General features: G+C 40.3%; 1 protein-coding gene across 1 annotated transcript; it reads right to left on the bottom strand.

Annotated features, from left to right (window-relative positions):
* Positions 1-6,212: 6,212 nt before the first annotated feature.
* Positions 6,213-21,145, bottom strand: LOC145451174 (uncharacterized). The gene is made up of 4 exons (XM_080329672.1): positions 20,924-21,145; positions 15,385-15,531; positions 11,353-11,480; positions 6,213-6,935 (listed from the first exon to the last, which is right to left on the bottom strand). Exons 1-4 carry the CDS (start codon positions 21,074-21,076, stop codon positions 6,725-6,727), a joined length of 639 nt encoding a protein of 212 aa, XP_080185798.1. The 5' UTR covers positions 21,077-21,145; the 3' UTR covers positions 6,213-6,724.
* Between the last annotated feature and the right edge of the window lie 788 nt (positions 21,146-21,933).

The raw sequence follows: 21,933 nt of genomic DNA, 5'->3' as shown, positions 1-21,933 counted from the left end.
TACCAAAATACTATTTTAAATCTTCGCAATTGGAATTGGGTCAGTTAAATTCAAATCAGTCGATAAATAAATTATATAGTCTATATCTACAAAAGAAAGCCTATCCTCCATGCAGGGAAAACTGGAAAATTTTTGTGCGGGAGGTTTTTGTTCAAACAGTCTTAACTTTTGTGAGTTTTGAAATCAGGACACAAAAGCTCATCATTTGTGACTACAGGACACACAAGATTTTGAAAAAAAATTTCTAGTCATAACCCTAATGTACATCCTCTATAGTGCGATGATGTAGCTATTTTCGAATCACGATGTTTGTGTATTGTAATATATCCTGTGAGGATGTAACTATAGAAAGTAGACGTGGAATGGCAACGACAGATTTTGTTGCTTCGTTCCGCTTCGCTGAAGCTTTGCTCAGACTTATTTTACGGCAGCTACTGTAGGATTTCTGGAAATCCAAAAGTCGTCTTCCAGATCGCATAATTAACTGAATCTGGTCTTGATCGAAAGCTGCTGTCACAGTGACACCAAAAATGTAAATTAAAATATTATCAGGCACTGAACCACTTAGAACTCGCCCTCAAAATCTGAATTATCGGCATTGTCCGAACAATCGAATAGCCGCAATGGGTCATTGTTATGGTCATTCTTTTGCGGTCATCCGATTGTTTTGAACAATGCAGATTTTAGATGTTGAGGGTGATTTTTCATCATCTGACCATATTTTGATTCATATTTTCCGAATCAGTGCGATAGTAGCTTTCGATCAAGACCAGATTCAGTAAATTCTGAGCTTTGGAAGACAACTTTTGGATTGCCTGAAATCCTACAGTAGCTGCCGTAAAATAAGTCTAAGTAAAGCTTCAGCAAAGCGGAACGAAGAACCAAAATCGGTCGTTGCCATTCCACGTTTACATTCTACAATGTAACGATGTTTACTTGTCACTCAGCTGTAATAGCGATATAGTGAAATGGTAAAGCGTCCTGCTTCTGATTCTTGATCGGTAGGTCATATGATCAATTCCCGGCCATGTCAGACCAAAGACTAAAAATTAGGTATCCTTGGCTATCCGGCTCAACGTTCAGCATTCAAGGATAGCATGGTTATCGCGCATCTCAATCGTCAAAGCATCTCAATGGTGCAAACGAGAATAAGTCAGATATCTCTCTCTCCCTATATCTCTCCTCCCCTCTCCCTCCCCCTCTCTTTCTCTCTCGCTCTCCATTCTCTATGCTCCTTTTCCCTTCTTTCTCCCCCTCTCTCTCTCTCTTCTTTCTCTTTGCTCTATTTCCCTTCTTACTCCCCCTCTCTTTTTTCTGCTCTATTCTCTATCTCTCCCTCCTCATCTCTCTCCTTCTATCCCTCCCTCCCTCCTCTCTGTCTCTCTCTCTCTCCCTCCCTCCCTCTCAGTGACGATGATGATGATAATTATGATGATATCACTGAAGCTCAACGTGATACTCTTACTTGATAACCACAGACATGGATGCCTTATCATGTCTCAACATGGAAGTGTTTACTGTTTGTCATGTTAACATGAGTTTTCAAAACCATGTCGTTGTTTTCATGGAATTAATATGAGACAGAGTAAGTCATGTCATTTCCATGATAAAATCCATGTTTATTTTTTACAGTGTATAAATGTCGCTTCCAAGATTCTCTTACATGTTTGGAGTTATGTGCGGATCTCTCTTAGCACCAACGGCAATCTGCAAACATGTTTACGTCCGTGTATCCTTGATGCATTTCTTCCATCTGGCGAAGGTCTTGGTGAAATCTCTCTCCTTGTTCTTCGCTGTAATCTGCAGTAATCACCATAATTGACTGGAAAGTAATCCTAATGAGAACTCAGAAAGTGCATTTTCACAGACATCAGGGCTCCAATGGATTGAAAGCTATCAAGCAGCTCTTTGACCTGTGCTTCGTAATCAGGGCTTCTATGCTTTCCAGGAAAGTTTAAATTACTTCTCGAAAAGCTGTCCATGGACTTTTTTCTACTGCACTCATAATTATGTTCAGTGAAAGTGAAACCTTCGTCTTTGATCAGCTCACAGATCAGTGGCCCATCAAAGACTCCTTTGGTCGTATAGCTTCACACCAGAGATACGGGGAGTTTAATTTGTAGGAACTACAAGGTTGGGCCATCTTAATCAAATGCCCAGGTATAGTTTTTTTATGAGATCAAGTTCAATGTGGAGAGGTGGCAAAATAATATTTTGTGGATCAACTGAGTAAGCAGATTTGACATTTTCAAACCAGTTGTAGAACTTGTTGTGTGGCCATGCAGCTAATTTGTGTGTCGTGGTGATCATCAGCCCTCGAGTTCCACATACATATGAATGTTTATTGTAACCGCAGCCTGTGACGCTGTGAATAAGAAGTATCGAAATCATTTTCAAGTAGGCAAATATTTTCCATTTGTGTTGGCCATCCTGAAGAGCAGGGCCGTAACAGCACTTCACCAGCCCCCCCAAAACGTTGGTCCTGGGCCCCCCATAGGGTGATAAACCGAACTTCAGGGGGCTTCGCCCCCCAGACCCCCCTCAAGCCATACGCTGTTTACCGCTGCTTATCATCTGTATTGGGTGTCCGTTTAGTGAGTCAGATTTTATCCCCTAAAAACGCGCGAAGCGCGAGAAATTTCTGTAATTCATGACTGAATCGGGCAATATGATCGGGAATTGCATATATATAACTATCGATTTTTATCCTTTCTCTGCTCACGTAATCAGATTTACCGGTAGAGCTGAGTGAGGTGTGTTTGAAAGCGTAGGACCCCTCAATAACAAGTAAACATCTCCGGGTGTATTTTATACCCGTTGGCAGGAACGAAACAGCACTTCGTCAGGCCCCCCGAAAAACTGGAGTCTTGGGCTCTCAACATGGGCTCCCAACCGACCCGCCATCACGTTGTTCACTTTTGCCACGAAAATGTACTGCTCAGTAAGCCAGCGCGAAGCGCGAAAATTTTCGATAATTCATCACTGAATCGGGCAATATGATTGGGAATTGCATATATATTACTATCAATTTTTATCCTTTCTCTGCTCACGTAATCAGATTTACGGGTAGAGCTGAGTGAGGTGCGTTTGAAAGCGTAGTACCCCTCAATAATAATTAAACATCTCCGGGTGTATTGTACACCCGTTGGCAGTAACGAAACAGCACTTCGTCAGGCCCCCCCAAAAAACTGGAGTCTTGGGCTCCCAACATAGGGCTCCCAACCGACCCGCCATCACGTTGTTCAATTTTGCCACGAAATTGTACTGCTCAGTAAGCCAGCGCGAGGCGCGAAAATTTTCGATAATTCATGATAAAATCGGTCAATAAGATCGGGAATTGCATATCTATTGCTATCAATTTCTTGTCCTCTATGCTCACTTGCTCACGTAATCAGATTTACCGGTAGAGCTGAAATAGGTGTTGTCTTGGAAAATGTAGAGCCCGTAAATAATAATTAAACATTTTCGGGCGGGTGGACCCGTTGGTATGATTTCGTCAAATGATGTTATTTCGTGACCTCCTGTCTGCTATATCAAAAAGGTAGAATCGCCCAAACGTACTAAACTAAAAGATCACACGATTTCAAATTGGTATTTCTTCACTAGCATATAATTTTTCCCTGCGGGGTGGTATTAGTCTTGTGAGTTTCTGATTGCCATGACAGGAACATTTTGGCGCCTAAGAACTATTAAACCTACACGTATTTTGTATATATAACGAAGTTTTCGGTCAGCATAAGGGCAGTCCTTTTCGGTCAAGGTTTTCTAGCTGCCGTACGTTCTGGCACAATTCTTGCAGTCGCATATTACATGGCCTAAAACTTTATACGTCTTGGTGCGTCGTGGCGAGGTTAAGGCCAACGCCGATTTGCCCATTTCTATAAATCTTGCGTATTTTTTCTTAGGGAAAGAGTACTCAATAATCAAGATACTTGGCAACTTGAAATCGCGCGCAGCGCGAAAATTTTTTGTTAAAGTTGCATAAATTTTCAAAAAATACTCTATAATTTATGCTAATTCACGAAATAATTTTGTGCCCCCTTCGAGCTCGCCCCCCCCCCAATTGGGGGGTTTGAGGTGCGGCAGTTACGGCCCTGTTGAAGAGATTTCAAAAGAAATTTCATGTCTTCATAGCATCCAGTGAGCTCCACTGAATGTCCAATTGTCCAACAGTGACAGCACCATTATTATGTCATCGTGTAGTAACACCGCCTTCAAACCACTGAGCTATATAAACTCTTTAGAGGTGAGTCCAAAAACAATCGCTGTTCTGCAAATATGTTGACCAGTGGTTCTCAACTTTCCTTGCATAACGGGCCGCATGTTAACAGCAAAAACCGCTGCGGGCCGCAGAACATTATTACCGTATATTTGTGGACTACTCTTATATTTAGGCTAATATATCCTATTTACCTATCGTATATGGGCAGGGCATTAGTACATTTGTATGCATTCTACAGCATTAATGGACAGCGTTCGTAAGCTTTCAGTTGCTGTTTCTAGTGAGATTATGTCATCTTCCGACGGAACAAGTAAATCCCTTCATGAAGCGTGCATTGCATTCGTTCCCAAGTCGGTATGTGCAGTGTGCACCTTCAAACCGTTGCACCAGAGAACTGAACTCTCTGTTGCAATGCGTGAGCAGGCAAGTATAAAATTACGGTAACTTTTTCGTTGCCGAGGCCATTGCCACTTTGAGCTCTCAATGATATGAGAAGAAGTCTCATGTTCGGGGTAATTTCTGAGCAAACCAATCAACCCTTCTTTCCTTCAATGGCTGACGCCCTGCACTAATAGTTACAGAAGTCAGCTTTGTTAAGTTAATGTTGTTTGTTGCTAGTCCCCTCCCCTCAGGTTTGGCCGGCCAGCATTACGTCTACAAATATATCCACTCCGATAGAATACTCCAATACAATTAGCGTTATAATGTCCGTGGATTTTGTCCAATGCTAGGTCAAAGTAGTCTACGCGGAAACGTGTTTCAAAACATGCGACAAAATATCAACTAACATTGCTGTTACTCTTGTCACGGTTGAATCAGACAACTGCAACTTCGAAATTTGTTTGGTGAAGTTGTCCTTGCTGCTTAATTCCGGAAACAGCGGAGATTCACACAGTAGAGTAACATTTGGTTGAAAACACACCTTTTCTAGCAGAATTCATGGGTTTAGCGATATACCAAGCAATTTTGAACCATGCGTCTTTAACGTCGTCGGCAATCTCAACAATGCCTCAAAATATGGATGGCTGGGCATGAGACCTAGCTAGCCACGCTTTTTACTAAGATCAGGTAATATGTATAACTCCAGATGGAACTGTCCGAAGACCTATTCGAAACAATAAGAATCTGAACTCGACCATATATCAAGAAACCAGAACACATTGAAGAATGAGAATTAATCAAACGAAACAGACGGTGCGTTAAGAGAGCTAAGTAGCTAAATTAATATGTAACAATCAGAGATGAGCATGGATTAGGATTAGGTTTTGAAAAAACAGGATTGTGAAATTTTTTCGGATTTGGATTGGATTTGACATTTTTTTCAGAACGGATTAGGATTTGGATTGGATTTACCTATTTTCTGGGAGATTGAAATGTCGTGTGGCGAATGGCGACAAACTTTATTCAGATCAGTTAGTAATGTAATTATGGTTATTAAGTTATCTTGAATCAAGTGAATCGTTGGTTGTGAAAGAAAATTTTCGAATCCCTCCATTGCATAAATTAGTATTTTTTCTGAATTTCCAGTTGGAATCGGATTAGGATTGGACATGGACTTGAATATGAAAAAGTTATGGATTAGGATTTTGATTTGAAGGTTTGGATTGGATTAGGACATAGAAATTTCAAATCCGCTCATCTCTGGTAACAATACTGTGCCGGTAGTAGTTGCTATCATATTGACAGATCTCGCGGGCCGCAGAATAAGCGTCTGCAGGCCGCGGGTTGAGAACCCCTGCTGTAGACTATGCCCAAAGCTGATATTAATCCTGTAACATCGTTACAGTATATTATAGGGAATGGTTTTCGTCATAATTGAAATATTTTCTAAACTTTTGATCAAAACTTCATTGCGAAATTCTTTTTATGACGTCACAAATCTTAATCGCATAACGGTGAAATCTGCCGTTTTCGAAAATTCAAATGCAATTTGCCAAAAAACTAGACCTGATTGCAGAAAACGGATAACCTCAAAATTAAGGCAGCACAGTGTTATTAATTGTTCATGATTCAGCACGATGCATAAATTTTCACCACATATCAATAGAAACATTTTAGTTCATCAATTCGATTATCGAGGGAAAAGAATCGTTCCCTCAAAACATTGACGGCTCTGGTAATTTCTCGACTTTTCGGAAAGTCATGAACGGGCTCAACAAAATAGCTTCTTCAATCTATTTCATCTGTTCTTAGATATCAAGCACCCAGCCCAACGAATGCCATTGGTAAGTATATATAATTTGAATGTATCCGCTGGAGGGTCATGATTTTTCGGATATATGAAAACTGCAATATTGATCCTATCTTTTACAAACCATTCCATATATTTATATTAAGGAAGTTCTGATATCCTATAAGTGCAGGTTTCCGTAGAAAAACAACAATAGTGGAAGTGCAAAAATAATCATTCTTCACATATAGGCCTCATATGTTCCATCCCTGACATCTGTTTTAGTTGAACAAAACAGTAAATTTGGATCTTCTTGACCCAAGAAAATGTTTTTAGAGCTTCAACGCCAACAGCGTTGAGGCATAGTGAGGTTTCCTCATGGCCTCGAATGCCTTTTTGTCGGTATAAGCATCCACATACTCTTCGTAGGGTACCTCGCGAATGCAATAGAAACCAAGGTTTTCGACAGCTTTTCTCGAGTAAGCACTGGTGCAGTCAATCGTTACATACTCGCAGCCCAGCTGTCTTGCACGTTCCACGCCCCTGAAATCGAAGGACACAAATATTGGATCCGGGTCTTCGTCAAAAGGGAATAATTGTGACATCAGAACACGCAGCAAATCGCGCGATTGTAGGTGAATATTAACGTGGTATAGAACAGAGGCGGCACCTAGCGGATGTCAATACCCACAAGTTCGGAAATATTTGATATCCGCTCGACACTCGGACATAAAACATGCCCATAGGGGTATATATTGTTCAGTTCATATCCCACCAACCAACGATAGGAATCAAAATTGAAGCAACAATTAGTATAATCAGTGGTCAGCAGGGGTGCGCCTAAGAGATCGGTTTGTCATCATGTCTGGCGCGGGCTTGAGAGCAGAGCGGTCGACAATCGGCGAGCAAACCGCCTCGTAAATTAGGACATTACCGAGAAAGACACGACCGACACTGGAAAATACCGAGAAGGAGATTTATCCCTGATATTTGACACCGAATGTACACACATAGTGTTTCGGTAATAGCAACATAGGGATCCAAACAGGGTTGTAATGACTCGAGTCATGACTCGACTCGAGTCCGACTCGAGTCACGATTTTCTGATGACTCGACTTGACTCGAGTCAATTTTTCAAAATACGGAAATGACTCGACTCGACTCGAGCTAGTCTGTGTATTGACTCGACTTGGACTCGAGTCATTGCGCATGACTCGAACCAAGTCATTGACTCGAGACTCAGACTGCCAAGACCGACATTTCATTGTAATTCCGAAGCCAACGCACTATTGGGATTCCGTCTGTTGGTACTGGTACTTGAATGTGCGACCAGAAACTGCTAAAAATGGGGAAAATTGGTATATTATAAATGCGAAACATTCGATATCATCAAACAGAGTTATAAAAAGTGGGTTTACCAAGAATTTAACTGGAAACTGAGCAGTCTACACAATGACTTGGACTCGGACTCGAGTCATAATTCCATGACTCGGACTCGACCCTCTGCTCGCTGACTTGGACTCGGACTTGACTCGGTGGTGAATTGAAATGACTCGACTTGACTCGAGTCAAAACTATAAAAGTGAGATTGACTTGTGACTCGGAGCCTTGTGACTTGGTTACAACCCTGGATCCAAATACCTCGAATTTCCACCTGTAATGTCACTGGTTGTGTCATCGTGACGGTAAAAAATAGACGTTTAAGACGAAACTGAGATAGACCTCGTGTCACAGGGAATAATACTTACTTGTGGATAATAGTATGACTCCGTACGAATGGAGAAGACGTCTTTGCCTATCTGGGAGACGCAACTAATTGCGAAAATTGTGTTACGACAACACTCGCGTATCTTGTTACCGCGCACTTGCTCGTATTAACGCATGCGTGCGGACATACATATCGTCTCCATATCATACCAGTCAGAACCCGATTTCACGGATAATCAAATATCCAAAGTCGAATCTCTTATATGGTGATAAGTTTTGAGATCATTCAGTTCGCTTGGAAGAGTAACGTTTGCCCGGCGTTTTAATTTTATTTTACTACGGTCGTTACGGATAGTCCTTCTCAAATATTCTGGAAATCATATTGGCGCAACAATGGCGCGGAGAACAATAACTGACAATAACTGTCCATAACCATGACCAGCAGTGACCAGGCATCTCGCGAGTGATCTGAATTTCAACGTTTAGATGCCGGTAAATGTTTTTATTGTTTTCTCGGTAATGTCAATTCCCGACCGTGTCTTTCTCGGTAATGTTCATTCTCGGTAATACCATTATCGGTATCGTACATTCTCGGTAATATCCATTCTCGGTAATAGTATTTTCGGTCGTGTCTCGTGTCTATCTCGGTAATAGCATTCTCGGTATTTACCGGTCAAGGGGACACAGGTATGATTTCGTAAATTATGTGTATTTAGATACCACTCAGTTGTTGTTCACACGATACAACCGACGTTCCATTGACTCTGCAGAGACATATATTAAAGATTTGGAAGAAATTGATCCTGGGCATGGTGCGGTCTACGTAGAGCAAGGGTTCCCAGCCTAGGGTTCGCGAGCCCAATGGGTCGTGCCAATTCTCTAGGAGTCGCGGAGACGAAATTTAGATACCAATGACAATTGTAAGACTGCCAATAACCTGATGCTATCGGAAGCTCATTTCGGAAAATGCTAGATTTCATTTTAAAATATAAAAATTACGAGAAACCCGAACTCCACAAATAAGGTATCAGACCAATCGAAGCGTCATTTTAAAGCGCCACCCACCACTACGTGTGGTTACTGTCTGGCCTCCCACCACTATAAAGATTACATTGTCGGATGGAAATAAATGGTTACGAGGGGAATTCCTTCTTCCAAGAAACAAGTGACCGTTCGTTTTATGTGTTGAAAGTTTAGATACGTAGGCCTACACCCTCGCCGTCGGCGTATAGCATATATATCGTAGTCTGCAGGGATGGTGCGAACGTGTAAACGCGAACCTTTTTGAAAGGTTCTGTGTGAACGCGAACGTGAACCTATAACGTCACGTGGCGTCATATTGCTAATTACAACCCTACATTACAGTTAATTGTTTTACAATTTCGACGAGGACTTGCAGCGGAATATAAGCTTACGTATTTACCATCTAGGCAAGACCAGGCAATGTATTCACCTATCATCTGGAATGCATTACCACCACATATCCGTGAATTGTCTTATAATAGATTCAAAAAAGCCCTACTTGATCACCTCTTGTCGTTACATTAACACTGTTGCCCTACCTCGCCCAGACATTGCTTCATTGATCATTTGCTACTATTGTTTGATTTTTATTTCTATTTTTCTTTCTTAACTAAACATTTTTTTACAGCCAGACTGTTCAGAGTCAAGTGTATCTGTTTGATGCTGGTGTGATCAGACTAGATGACCTTCACGGTCTTATCGATCATTCCTATCTAATACCGAATACTGTGCACGCATATTTTCTGTACCACCATCACTGCCGTTTGTTATGTATTTTGGTTTGATGAAAAAATAAAGACTCTCTCTCTCTCTCTCTATTCGGCTTCTGACTATTTCTACATTGATATTGAGCGGAATATATAACGGGTTTCTATCCTTGCTACCGATATTACTTCATAAACAACATATACAGCAGCCAACACCCCAATCGCAAGGATCTGTTTTTTATGATACAATAGACATTTCAAATCAAGATGGACCTTGCAAGCCTGCTGGATTTTTTACATTGGAAACGACGTTTTCTTTATACTAGATTTTTTACATTGGAAACTATGTTTTTTTTATATCAATTTCATGGATTGGTTGATAAGCATCATTCGCTGACTATCTGCACGTAGTGTATTTCATTCTTGATGTTGTGTGATTGCGAGTCAAGCTCATAGCAGAGAGTCAAGCTCATAGCATAGAGTCAATAACTATGACAGCTGAATATTTCGCGCAAACGTTTATAACAAGGCAAGTAAAATATTTGAGGTTGGTAAGCTGAATGCTCGTTTAGTGTTGATTTTTTATGCTGCCAACGTCATGCACAGAGTGGACCGAATTTGAAATACAAGAAATGTCAATCAAAGATGTTATAATGACGTGAAGAAAGGTTCACAGTACAGAACCTATAGGCAGGTTCGTTTGCGACCGTGAACCTCCGAGGTTCACACACAGAACGCGAACGTGAACCTCGCGTTCACTCACACCATCCCTGGTAGTCTGTGTTTCGCAAAACGTAGAATTTCACGAAGTATTACTTGGCCACTTCGATTGAATATACATAGGAATCGTCCCAAAAGACTTATCCATATACGTTGCATACAGTCTTGATTGAAGGAGGTTGACGAGTTCATATAATTACAAAATAGCTATTACTGCGCACATAGTTGTTAGCTTCCCACATTGGCCGCGAGTGGGTTTGGGCGAAAGTGCTGACCATTTTATAGTAACCAACACGACAAATTGAGAGGCGGGTCGCGGAACATTTTCAAATCAAAATTCGGGGTCGTCACCATAATTGGCTGCGAACCTCGGACGTAGAGTATGCAACACTAGATTGACTCTCACGAAAACCCGCACATATCAAGTAGCCCATACAGTACAGGTCATGAAAATTTCGAATAATTCCAATCTTATTTTTCTGTAATCGGCATCTAATACATCCGATTTAATTCGCAGACCATGAAATTGCAATCGACCAAATCAAAACTCATTTTATTCCATATGTTTGGATGAAGTACTGAGAGAAAAGCAAACCGAATATTCCCATGCTCTTCATAAAGTAAATAAATACGGAAAGGCTCCAGTCGTGGATTGCAATGATTTGGGGATCATCAGCATGGTCTGAATTTGGGGTCTGGTAAGTGCATTCTGGTCATGCAGAAATTCGGATTGTCATTATATATATATTAAACAAAAAACGGCGTCCCTATCACGTGGGACAGTAATAAGTTGATGCACATACTTTGCACACAGCTGAGTTGCGATGCCCCGTTTGCCATATCCGTCGCTTACTCCCAAGAAGAATATCTCCAAATAATTTTGCGTACCCACGTCTGTGTCCATCCCGTTCGGATAAGTTTGTTTCAGAAGCTGCAAGTGTAGTAACGTGACTGAAGTATGACGCTCAGAAGGCGGAGTATGAATTTTGTACAAAAGTAATGAGGTAGTCGTCATTTCGCTACGATATTGGCCCGCCTGGTTGATGCTTTAAAGGTATCATGCAGTCAGCTATAACCGGCTCCTAATAATATTTACTTAAAAATATCGTAGCTGTAAACACCACTACCAACAGCTATCAATGATAATTATGATATATGATAATGATATATTATAACAATGGTCAACAAAATAAATAAAAAAATTTTTGGCAGAACATCTGGGAGCCGTTTCTGGGGTTTTCAAGGTTGCTGATTACGAATATCACAATAGTTTTGCCAGATTGGCTCTACAAAAGAAGTTATTTACACCCCTAAAAAAGCTTAAATTCGCTGTATTTACCCTTGAATTTCACTTGTTAGGAAGTAAATATTAGATGTTTCTACTTTTATGCATCGCATAAATAGATAATTGACGAAGATGAACACTCCTGTCGTTCTCAGTTATTCCATCAATATTAACATAACCTGATGCGAGAACAAAAAATCAGTTTGTCAAGGATAAAAATTGTACTTTTGCACAATGGAAATATATTCTCTCCTGTACCAATTGGGCATTGAAAAAGCCATTGGTGGTACAGAACTTCAGAATAACGCGAAACAATAACTTCATATTATCAATTAAGTAATTATTAATTAATAATAATTATTAATTATAAATTATAACTTCATATTGTTAATTTATTCGCTAAAAGCTTTTCGACTGACTCTCATCAGTAGCGTACGTCAGTGATAGGGTGAATCAAATTCGGAATGTAAGAACTATTTTGTCTCTATGACGTAATAATAAAAAAACGAACAACTAGTAGACGGGCATTTAGCGAATAAATTAACAATATGAAGTTATTGTTTCGCGCAATTGGTCATTCTACCAAGATGAAAGAGGAGTATAAAGCTATCAAGTTTGTCCCTTGGAAAGCTTAACGAAAATAGTCATATGCGTCTCATCTCTTTTCACTTATAAATGGATTATTTTCCGTAAAGCCAACAAAGTGGGTATACCTAATATCCATATCAAACGACAGGCGTAAATCTGGAATCTTCGATGGATCTCAGACTCGAATACGGACTAAGGATTACAATTCCATATTTAGAAAGGTGCTCACTGCATGGAATCCCTTCTAGGATGTAGCAAATAAAACTTTTTGGAAGATCACAAAGCACCCAACTACAAACAGTTGGTCCGAGAATTGGTATATGCATATGGAAAGCTTGGAGCAGGGGTCGCCAACTCAAAACGGGTCGCGGGCCACTTTTCAAATTTCGTAGAGGCCGCGGGCCGCATGAATTCGATATCGATGTAAAATAGGAAACCACGTTGTAAAACTCTACGCCAGTGCAACGGTGAGCTACCTAACATAGGCGATGGGTATATTTTACCACAAAAGAAATAATATTTCATTAAAGGAATACAAATACAACAAAAAATCATTATCATTAATTATATTTTATTTTGAACTGTGAGCAGTGCACGATACCTGGAAATGCTTTTCAGCGACTAAGGAATCGATATTTAGGACTAGCGAGATACGTTACTAGCTGAAAGACCATCGCCACGTAAAGCTTGATCTTTGTGGGGAAGCTCTAAGCCAGTGGTCCTCAAACTTTTTTAGACACACATCCCTTTATGATACTGAAAAATCGTCATATCACAAAATGCAACCAGAATGCTAGCAATCCCAACGGCTAGTTTGATGGCATGATAGGTCATGGCTGTTGATAACATAATTCTATAAGATGAATTCCGGACTATACACATAGCAATAACTATGAAATATAGGTAAATAGCGCGGAGCGCGAAAAAATTTTCATTTGAGCGCATCTCCGCCTCCCCTTCAGATGCTTTCGCGCTCCCCAGTTTGGGAACCACTGCCCTAAGCCGTTTTCTATGCGGCTCGGTCTTGTCAGTGTCTGGGCCGTTGCAAATCAAGACAATATGCCCATTAGGGCTCTTCGAAAATGATTTTTTTTCTCAAATCATACTGGCTACTTGATAAAATTGTTAGGTTACCTAATTTAAGCCTACTCACAAAATTTGGTTCAATTCCAGCCAGTGACCGCTTTGCTACAGGAGAAAAAAGTTTCTATTTATTATATAAAAATAAATAATAAAAAATTTGAAATTTTTCTGTTCACCCCATGAAAGTGTTAGGCTGTCTATAGAAACGATGCTCACCAAATTTGGTTCAATTCCAACCAGTGTAAGCGGAGTTATTACCGTCGAAAAATTTGGATTTGAATAAAATAGTATTTACGGTGACCGATTCTTTGTTTATTTATTATAGTTGTGCTCACCGTAAATAGGCACAAGTACGGTAGCGGAGGGATAAGCGGCCACAGACGCCCTCTCCAAAGCCTGCTTGTGCCGACTCTCTGGAACCATCAGGGCAGGGTTTTTCGCCGGGCGCTCCGGTTTTTCCCGTAAAACCCCTGATGGTCGCACCTTAACTGGTAAGAGAAACTTTGCAGAAAAAAGAAACCGAAGTAACTATGGGTTCTTCGTGTCCTTACGACACTTAGTAACCCTATTACCATAGGGGAGTGCCTACAGCTGGGTGGAATATCTCAGCTGTAGTCACAACATTCCCCACGGGGGGAGGTTGGCTGTGGTCCCTCCGGAACCCTAAAAAAATGAGCATCGTTTCTATAGACAGCCTAACACTTTCATGGGGTGAACATAAAATTTTCCAATTTTTTATTATTTATTTTTATGTAATAAATAGAAACTTACTTCTCCTGTAACAAAGCGGTTACTGGCTGGAATTGAACCAAATTTTGTGTGTAGGCTTAATTTAGGTAACCAAACAATTTTATCAAGTAGGCAGTACGATTTGAGAAAAAAAGTCATTTTTGAAGAGCCCTAATGCCCATTCACATCAGCTGATTCTCCCTCGATGGAATGCTGTTCCCATCACCTCAGCCGTTTTAGCTATAATGACGAATAGTGTTGTTGGGCACAAGAGAATAGCTTATTTTGAAACAACAGCAACATGTTGAAACTGTAGTTAATTTCAGCATTTCAAATTGGTTTTCTTAGCTTTCTTCCTAAATCTCAAATCAGGACGCGGGCCGCAGAATATGACTTGGCGGGCCGCGTGTTGGTGACCCCTGGCTTGGAGCAAACATTAGCATTAAATCTCACTTACTGTTCAGTGATGTTGATATATTTTTTGATAATATTGTTGATTAGAGGGGATAGAAAAGGGAAAGGTTCCACCAATACATCAAAACAATAAAAGAAAGATATCAGTGCAGACGCGACGAACATATTATGGCAGACTATTGCTGGAACCTTTCGAAAAACTGCACTAAATTGCTTACAACCGAAAATAGAGCAAGAACTAATTTTGCTTGAAGATAAGTTATAAATATTATATTCCAACTGATTATTTTGAATTTAAAATAGGTGGTGACATAAAACTGATTCAATTATGCAACGTTATTTGAGTATTTAGGTAAATACTCGTATAATATACATGATTGAAGTTTATTCATGTACATGGTATCGGTGAAAGTATCCAATTATGATAAATCTAATACCCTGAAATATAATTCTGTCGATGTATTTTGATTTAAAACAGTCTTCAGAGTGTCAAAATTGCAAGTATAGATTGCATTTCTGAACTTTATAGTCCGACTGAGCCGATTTTTTATCCAGCCCATACAGCGAAAATATGAGATTTTAGTCAAAATAGCCCCATGGATTATCTCCAAAAATAGAGCCAAATTGAAAAAACTTAAGGTCATATTCGGAATCAGTGCCCTTCCGAGACCCCTAAACCACTCTTACTTTGTCTGCCTAAAAATATGTGTTGACCAGTGTAAAATATCCAACTCACACGGTAACATTGTTTGACAGGTAGAGGGTAGGGTTCAAGGTTCACCGAAGGGACTTCCGCGTTGCCTAAAAGATTCATGGAGTATGCGCACATTTCGCCGGTTTTGGTGTCAAATGCTCCGTAAGATATTTCCGCTTTCAAGGCAGCCTGAGAAAATAAGCAAACGCTATCCACTGTACGGATTATATGACCGCTCCTGGATTGTAGCCACAGTAGTTGTAGGTAGACCTACTTTATGGTAGCATCATTTACGGCAGTGGTTCTTAACCCCTTTTCCTGCAGCACCATATTTCGAAAATGGCCTAGGTCTGGCGACCCGCCCCATATTTTTTAAGGACGTTAGTAAATACCATAGGGGTAACAGTTCGAAGTTGGGTCGGTCTCTTCGGCTCAGGACTTCGCTATTGGAAATAGCTTGAATCGCGCCCAAGGACCACTCGATTAATCAACGATATAATAATTGTATGTGCTGCATTCGGGATCAAATCAAGGTTGTGATAACAACCGTCGGGTTCGAGCTCATGCCATCTGGCTCGAGCGCGGTGTACACATCCCGATTCACATCTGCGACTGGAAATACGGGATCGTTAATTGTATTTTTTGCCTTCTATGACTAGTAAATCAACTAAGATATTGGTAGAGATCTTTGCTCACACTGAATTTAGTACTGCACCCCGTTATCAACTCTAACATTAACGTATTCCAAACGAATTAATCCATATTATGTAACGTTCATATAAGGTTGCGGGTCACAACACTAAACAATATCATCATTTATGATACGATGTATAGATATTCCGAAGATTTAATTTTTTAGCTCTCAATTTCAAATATATTTAGTTAATCATTTTAACATAAAACCGTCAAAGCATCTTTAATGTACAAAGGGCTCTAACTCTTAAAAGTGGGGCAATGCCTCTTTATTCGATTTCGACACGCTTTCCGCAGGATAAAATTCCTAGTTCGAAACATTTCGTGGAAAATAACCCGTGCTAGCGTGACGGGAGTATTTTAACGAGGAATTGGCGATCTAAAAGTAATTTTACATGAATTATAATAAACCACTGCATACATGGAAACATGATACAAAAAACGTCGTTAAAATTTAGCGCCCCGCGCGACTAAAAATTTCGAGATTTGTCAGATTGTGTCGAATGTTAATTTGCAAGGAGAACTCAGGGATATGTACAACTGTTGTTCTACTATAATCAAAATCATATGCCCCTACTGCACCCCTACTTCGACGCCATTTTTCTTCAGCCACCGCATACCACCCTCTATGCTCAGCGCCACCATATCGCCCTCTGAGCATTTCCGCGCTCTTTAAAATCCAAATCGCCCCCAGATGGGCGAGCTGACGACCAGATTAAGAAACATTGATTTACGGCGAAATAGAGCCTAGAGCAGTCGTATGCGTCTGTATTCAGACCAGCACTCCAAAAGGTGGTCTTGTGGTCTTGTACATGTGTAGAGGCGTGATGATGGATAGTGGAGCAACTGACAGGAGAAAATTAGTGGTTTAGATAGACCTACTAGCAGTAATTTGAAGATGAAGAGGGATCGAGAAACGGATATGGGTGGGGTGGAACGACTGGAAGAAGGGTTCGGGAGTGCTATGAGATATACAGATAGCAGCAAAATGTAGAATATTTACAAGATTAGCCTTTTCGTAAGGGTTGGAGATCGAGGATCTTTTAAAGCAGGGGCGGCCAACCTTTTCAGCCAAAGGGCCACATTTGATTGACGAAATATTGCGCGGGCCAGTAGCCGCGCGAAGAGCGAAAATTTTTCGAAGTTCATAGGTCAATAATTTTGTCACTTCATTATATTGCGGGCCTGCTGTATATCGCTGGGCTCAGTTTGCAAGGAATGGACTATTCGGCGCCTGGACATATCGATATCGAAAGCTTCGACCAACATGCGCCAATCATTTTGTGCCTAGGTTTCATATAGTCGACGGTCTTTCTGCGAGTCGCATATGTTGAACGGCACTTTGTCGCGTAATCGCGAGTATAGTTAGACTCAATCTGATACATTAGGCGTTCTTTCATTTTCACAAAAGGGTAACAATATTAAAAGCAGGAAATCGAGTGACAACATGTTGCGCGAAGCGTGTATAAAATTTTTACTTTTAAATTAATACTTTTACAAAGTATTCTGCTTTATTATAGTGTACGAAGATCTACCAAAATGTGACTGGCTCATGGATCTGTCAATGCGTCGAAACTGATATTTTAGTCATCACATCTCAAGTGTTGCGGCCAGACTAATCAAATTTTTGGTTGGCCTTGCGAGTTCACAATCTGTGCAATCCATTTTTGATAAAATTACTAATTTCGGAAATTTTCCTCGCGGGCCACTCAAAACCTTCTCGCGGGCCACAGGTTGGCCGGCCCTGTTTTAAAGAGAGTGGAGGCAACAATTGATGCAACAGAACTAATGTTATCGCCGGGACCAGGGTTGCCTTTAAAACAAAAATCAATTAAAAACAATCGAGTTTAAAACAAGGCAATAATTTAAACATGTTTTCAATTGTTTTGTTTAGGCCATGACGTCATAAATATTCAATTGTGACGTGATATTGGATTGATAATACCAATTGAAAATTGTGAAATATCTGTACTATAACTGTTGAACCGACAGTTTTGAGGTTTCCGACCAACCCATATCGATATACGTCGGCTACATCGGGTGGTGATTGTCCGTAGGCTCATGCAATATGTTTTTGGAAAGTATTTACACAATTACGGCATAATTTTCAAAATGGCCTTTGTTTAAAACATATTTTAGACAACGTGTTTTAAAACACCGCTTGTCTTGAATGCAATGCTAGCCGGGACTGACTGGATTGGACAGAATATAGTCTCAGACACGGAACATGTCAAACCTCTCAGATAAAAAAAAATCAGCGAAATCGGGAAGTGGGTTCGGGCGGTCGGTGCATGAAAAGTTAGGGCGATCTTGGAACTGTATCGATCCAAGGTATACGGTAAAATGAAAAGTTGCTTAATAACTATTTTGGTGTTGTGAAAGGGATGCGAGAAAGGTGGGCCTAACACCGGTAGACATCATGGCAATGGGCCTTTAGCAGAGATTGATCCGCTTTTGTAACCCGTTATGGGAATATCGTACCCTATAGTCTACCTAAGAAATGTCTGGCTGGAACAGAAGGCGTAATTATACTAATAGCGTTGCTAAATTTTCACTGGCCCGGTGAAGTAGAATATTAAAAAACTAATAAATAGTTTCGAGCATTCATGGATTAAAATAAAAGTGTATTTATTGGGATGTGTCGTTATTTAGCTATGCCGAAAATTGGTGCTCAGCATAGGTTGGAGAATAAATAGTTTTTCACGTCTTGGCCAATAATATTGCCTGTAAGTATTTCTTCTCGTTGGAACATGCAAAGCGCCAATTTTCGTCATAGCTAACCACGTATATACTAAACACGTCGCGTCTACTGGTTGGAATCGAGCCAACTTTGGTGTGGAGCGTTTTTTAGGCAACCTACAGATTTGACGGCATGGTAGGGGTAGGGAATGTTCGACTGGCAGGATGCACAGAATGCACAGAAAAGAACATGTGACCTTCATCGTCACCACGACATTCGCACCAAGCTTGTGAAGTATTTGCAGAGGTGATCAGTAGCAGAGTACTTCTACGATGTCGGAGTAGATTGCCCAGCCGAAGTATGTTTTGTATACTTGCACAACGTACTCATGGTTATGTTATTGAACTACTACTAGTTCCTCTTCACGGCTGGTCGAAATTGCCAGTGTATCACGGCAAATGAATATATTTCCCAAAAGTGCAACCATTTTTGGTTGGGCGCGAAGATGCACCGGCGATTTCGAAAGAAATGACCTCCGATTAATTGCTGAAAGTCATCGAATCCTGCCATAATCGTAACATTTCATTCAGAGATTACAGCCTCTTAGTCCTGCCTGAGCTTAACCTTTGTTGCCGAGTTTGTGATATAGTGTGGTCGATTACTTTAATTTTCAGCCTATAGTAAAAGCTAAATTATGTTCCGATGCCAGAAGGTAATTACCGACCGTGGCGAACCAGTCCCTATGAACGATAAATGCCACTACTACTTTTTACAATACTACTAGAACTGCGAATAATAATATTAGCTGAAAGTAAACGCAACTCCATGACTGAGCCTCTTTTTCGAAATATTTACATAGGTAGTTTTAAGACTTACATTTTGTACTTCAACTTGATGTAGTTTGAACATGTATTGGAAACTGCTACTTCAAATTGTAATCGGGTAGAAATATACGACGTTACTCTACTTCTACTTTTGTACCAACGCCTACTAATTTGACCATCTTCGAATGATCTGAGGTGGCAGGGCGCGAACATGCCATGTACCGGTCAGCTGGGGAATGTGAAACGCATTCATCAATGTAATTATGGTAGGTGCTTATTAGCAATATATGCAAGATTTTTTGGGTTTTTCAAATTATCCATTTGCAAGCATAATCAGCATATAGTATGCGGAAGCATAATCAATAATTATAAACAGATTTGTGCGTCACTACGTTTGCGTATGAGCTGGTAATAAGGTGTACGGTGGGTACGCGATCCAGTGATGAGCATTAGACGGACTTGGATAGCATTCGAACCGGACATTGGACAATTTTGTGGCAGTCGGATAGGATTCGGATATTATAACATATTTTTTTCGGATATTTTCAGATAGATTGTAACTTTTGATACGGATATTTCCGGGTATAGTTGTGAACAGAAGCGAGATTTGATTATGAGCCCACAGAAATAAGTTAAAAATTCGATAACCGAACACAGACAGTTGACTCCTTGCGACATGACTGGTAGCATGGCTGGTCAATGTTGACCTCTTATAATTGTAACATTCCATGGTAACAATTAGTTTATATTACTTATTGATATTTATCTGGATCATATGGTTTATTAACTATATATTATTGCTTGGTTGTTTTATATGTTCATCACTTAAAAAATTCTGTCCCTTTTTTCATTTTCTTCCGATACGGGGTGCAACTTTCATCAGCACTCATTCTTCAAATGAGCGTCTTTGCGTTAGCCGTCCAATATTTAATAGTCCAATTTTGGTTTTTGCTCACTCCATTGTTACTACCAGTGATCTTCTAGTGCAGAACTATATCTGAGCTCGGTCGTATCATAGATATTTTGCGACAACGTTTCTCGACAGGGATTTTTTAGATTCTTGGATGAGATTCTTCGGATTCGGACGGATAGTTTCACAGACAGCCAACCTGTCGGACCGATCAGGATTAAATCAATATCCGCTTATCACTGGTGCGATCGGGCATCGTATACCTTTGTATCAATAGCTGACGAAGGAGGAACAGGACATTTATTACTGAAAAACCAACGGGAAAAACAAGCTTTCCTTAATCTCCAAAGTGTCCTTATAACAATCTTTCAAATGTTATCAGGATAAAACCTAACCAATTAAGCTTTTTTTCACGGTGCTAAGCGTCCGAAGTAAACACTCATTACGCAATTCATTGGCTTAAAATATTATTACCTCCATTGACGATTTGTAGAATTTCCAACCTTCTTTTGGTGGCTGTTTCGTGTGACTGAAAATAGGCTCTCTGACGCAAAAGTCTTCTTTGAAAAACTTCTCGACGTGACCTTTATCGGCTAATGTTAAGAGACGGATCTCGATATCATCCATTTTCTTTAAAAACTAGATGCTGCAGAAACACCTGCAAAGCAATGGTGGTCAAAGTAGTCAGCGTTGCTATCCTACACAAGTAGGCTAAAGTAGAAGTGACGCGTAAATTTCTACTCGGTACATTAGAAGTAACAATTTCCGAGACATGGCAAAACTATTTCAAGTAGAAGCAGCAGATGAAAGGTCCGAAATATACTCAAATAGACAGTTTCCAAATGCTGATTTGGTCAAGGGGTCCTGCACGTTTTGGCGGTTAGTCAAAGGTGACCAATTTCGAAACTGCAAGATATATCTTTGCGACTAATGACGCGCAAATGAGTAATGAGATGTCATTATCATCATTGGCTAATCTCATCGGCCCTACCCGCAAAGTATACTGTGTTATTTCTTAGTTGTCTGCGGCGGTGTGTCTTTCACGAGTGATGCGATGCCAAAATGACTAACCCGTGATGTAAATTTCACTGGCTATAGAGTAGCATATAGAATCATTAGCAAAATTATTGGGTATTAGCATTCGCAAACATATACCAACTATCGCACCGTGCCGTACTGATTCCCTGGAAATCATCATACAATAATGTTTGTTGCAGATGACTGACTCTGCATCAATGTACTGTACATTGTACAATGCAGGTTGTACAGTAGTTGTACACAATGTTCTTTCGTATTCGCGTGCTGTACGATGGACCACTACTCGAATCTAATATTCAGTAGTTTGCACGTCACCCTTCACAATTTGTCTGTATGTAATCTAACTAACCAAAGTAACGAAGTAAGCTGTGATGCCACGCAAAGCTCATTATACGTTTAAGCACGACGCAAGATACAACCAGGCAACTGCAGGCTTGCAAACGGGT

This window comes from Botryllus schlosseri, chromosome 11 (genome assembly GCF_051294905.1).
Source record: "Botryllus schlosseri isolate E-star chromosome 11, Bs_hap1, whole genome shotgun sequence".
Taxonomy (NCBI): domain Eukaryota; kingdom Metazoa; phylum Chordata; class Ascidiacea; order Stolidobranchia; family Styelidae; genus Botryllus; species Botryllus schlosseri.
The sequence above is the reverse complement of the archived record's forward strand: the minus strand, read 5'-3'. Positions and strand labels throughout refer to the sequence as shown.

Excerpts from the sequence above, each read along its gene's own strand:
- LOC145451174 (XM_080329672.1), bottom strand. The coding sequence starts at position 21,076 with ATGGATGATATCGAGATCCGTCTCTTAACATTAGCCGATAAAGGTCAC. Across the intron at positions 11,481-15,384 it reads CTGTCAAACAATGTTACCGT|CTTCTGAAACAAACTTATCC; the intron begins GTGAGTTGGATA and ends CTACACTTGCAG. Across the intron at positions 6,936-11,352 it reads GCAACTCAGCTGTGTGCAAA|GGGCGTGGAACGTGCAAGAC; the intron begins GTATGTGCATCA and ends CTTCGATTTCAG.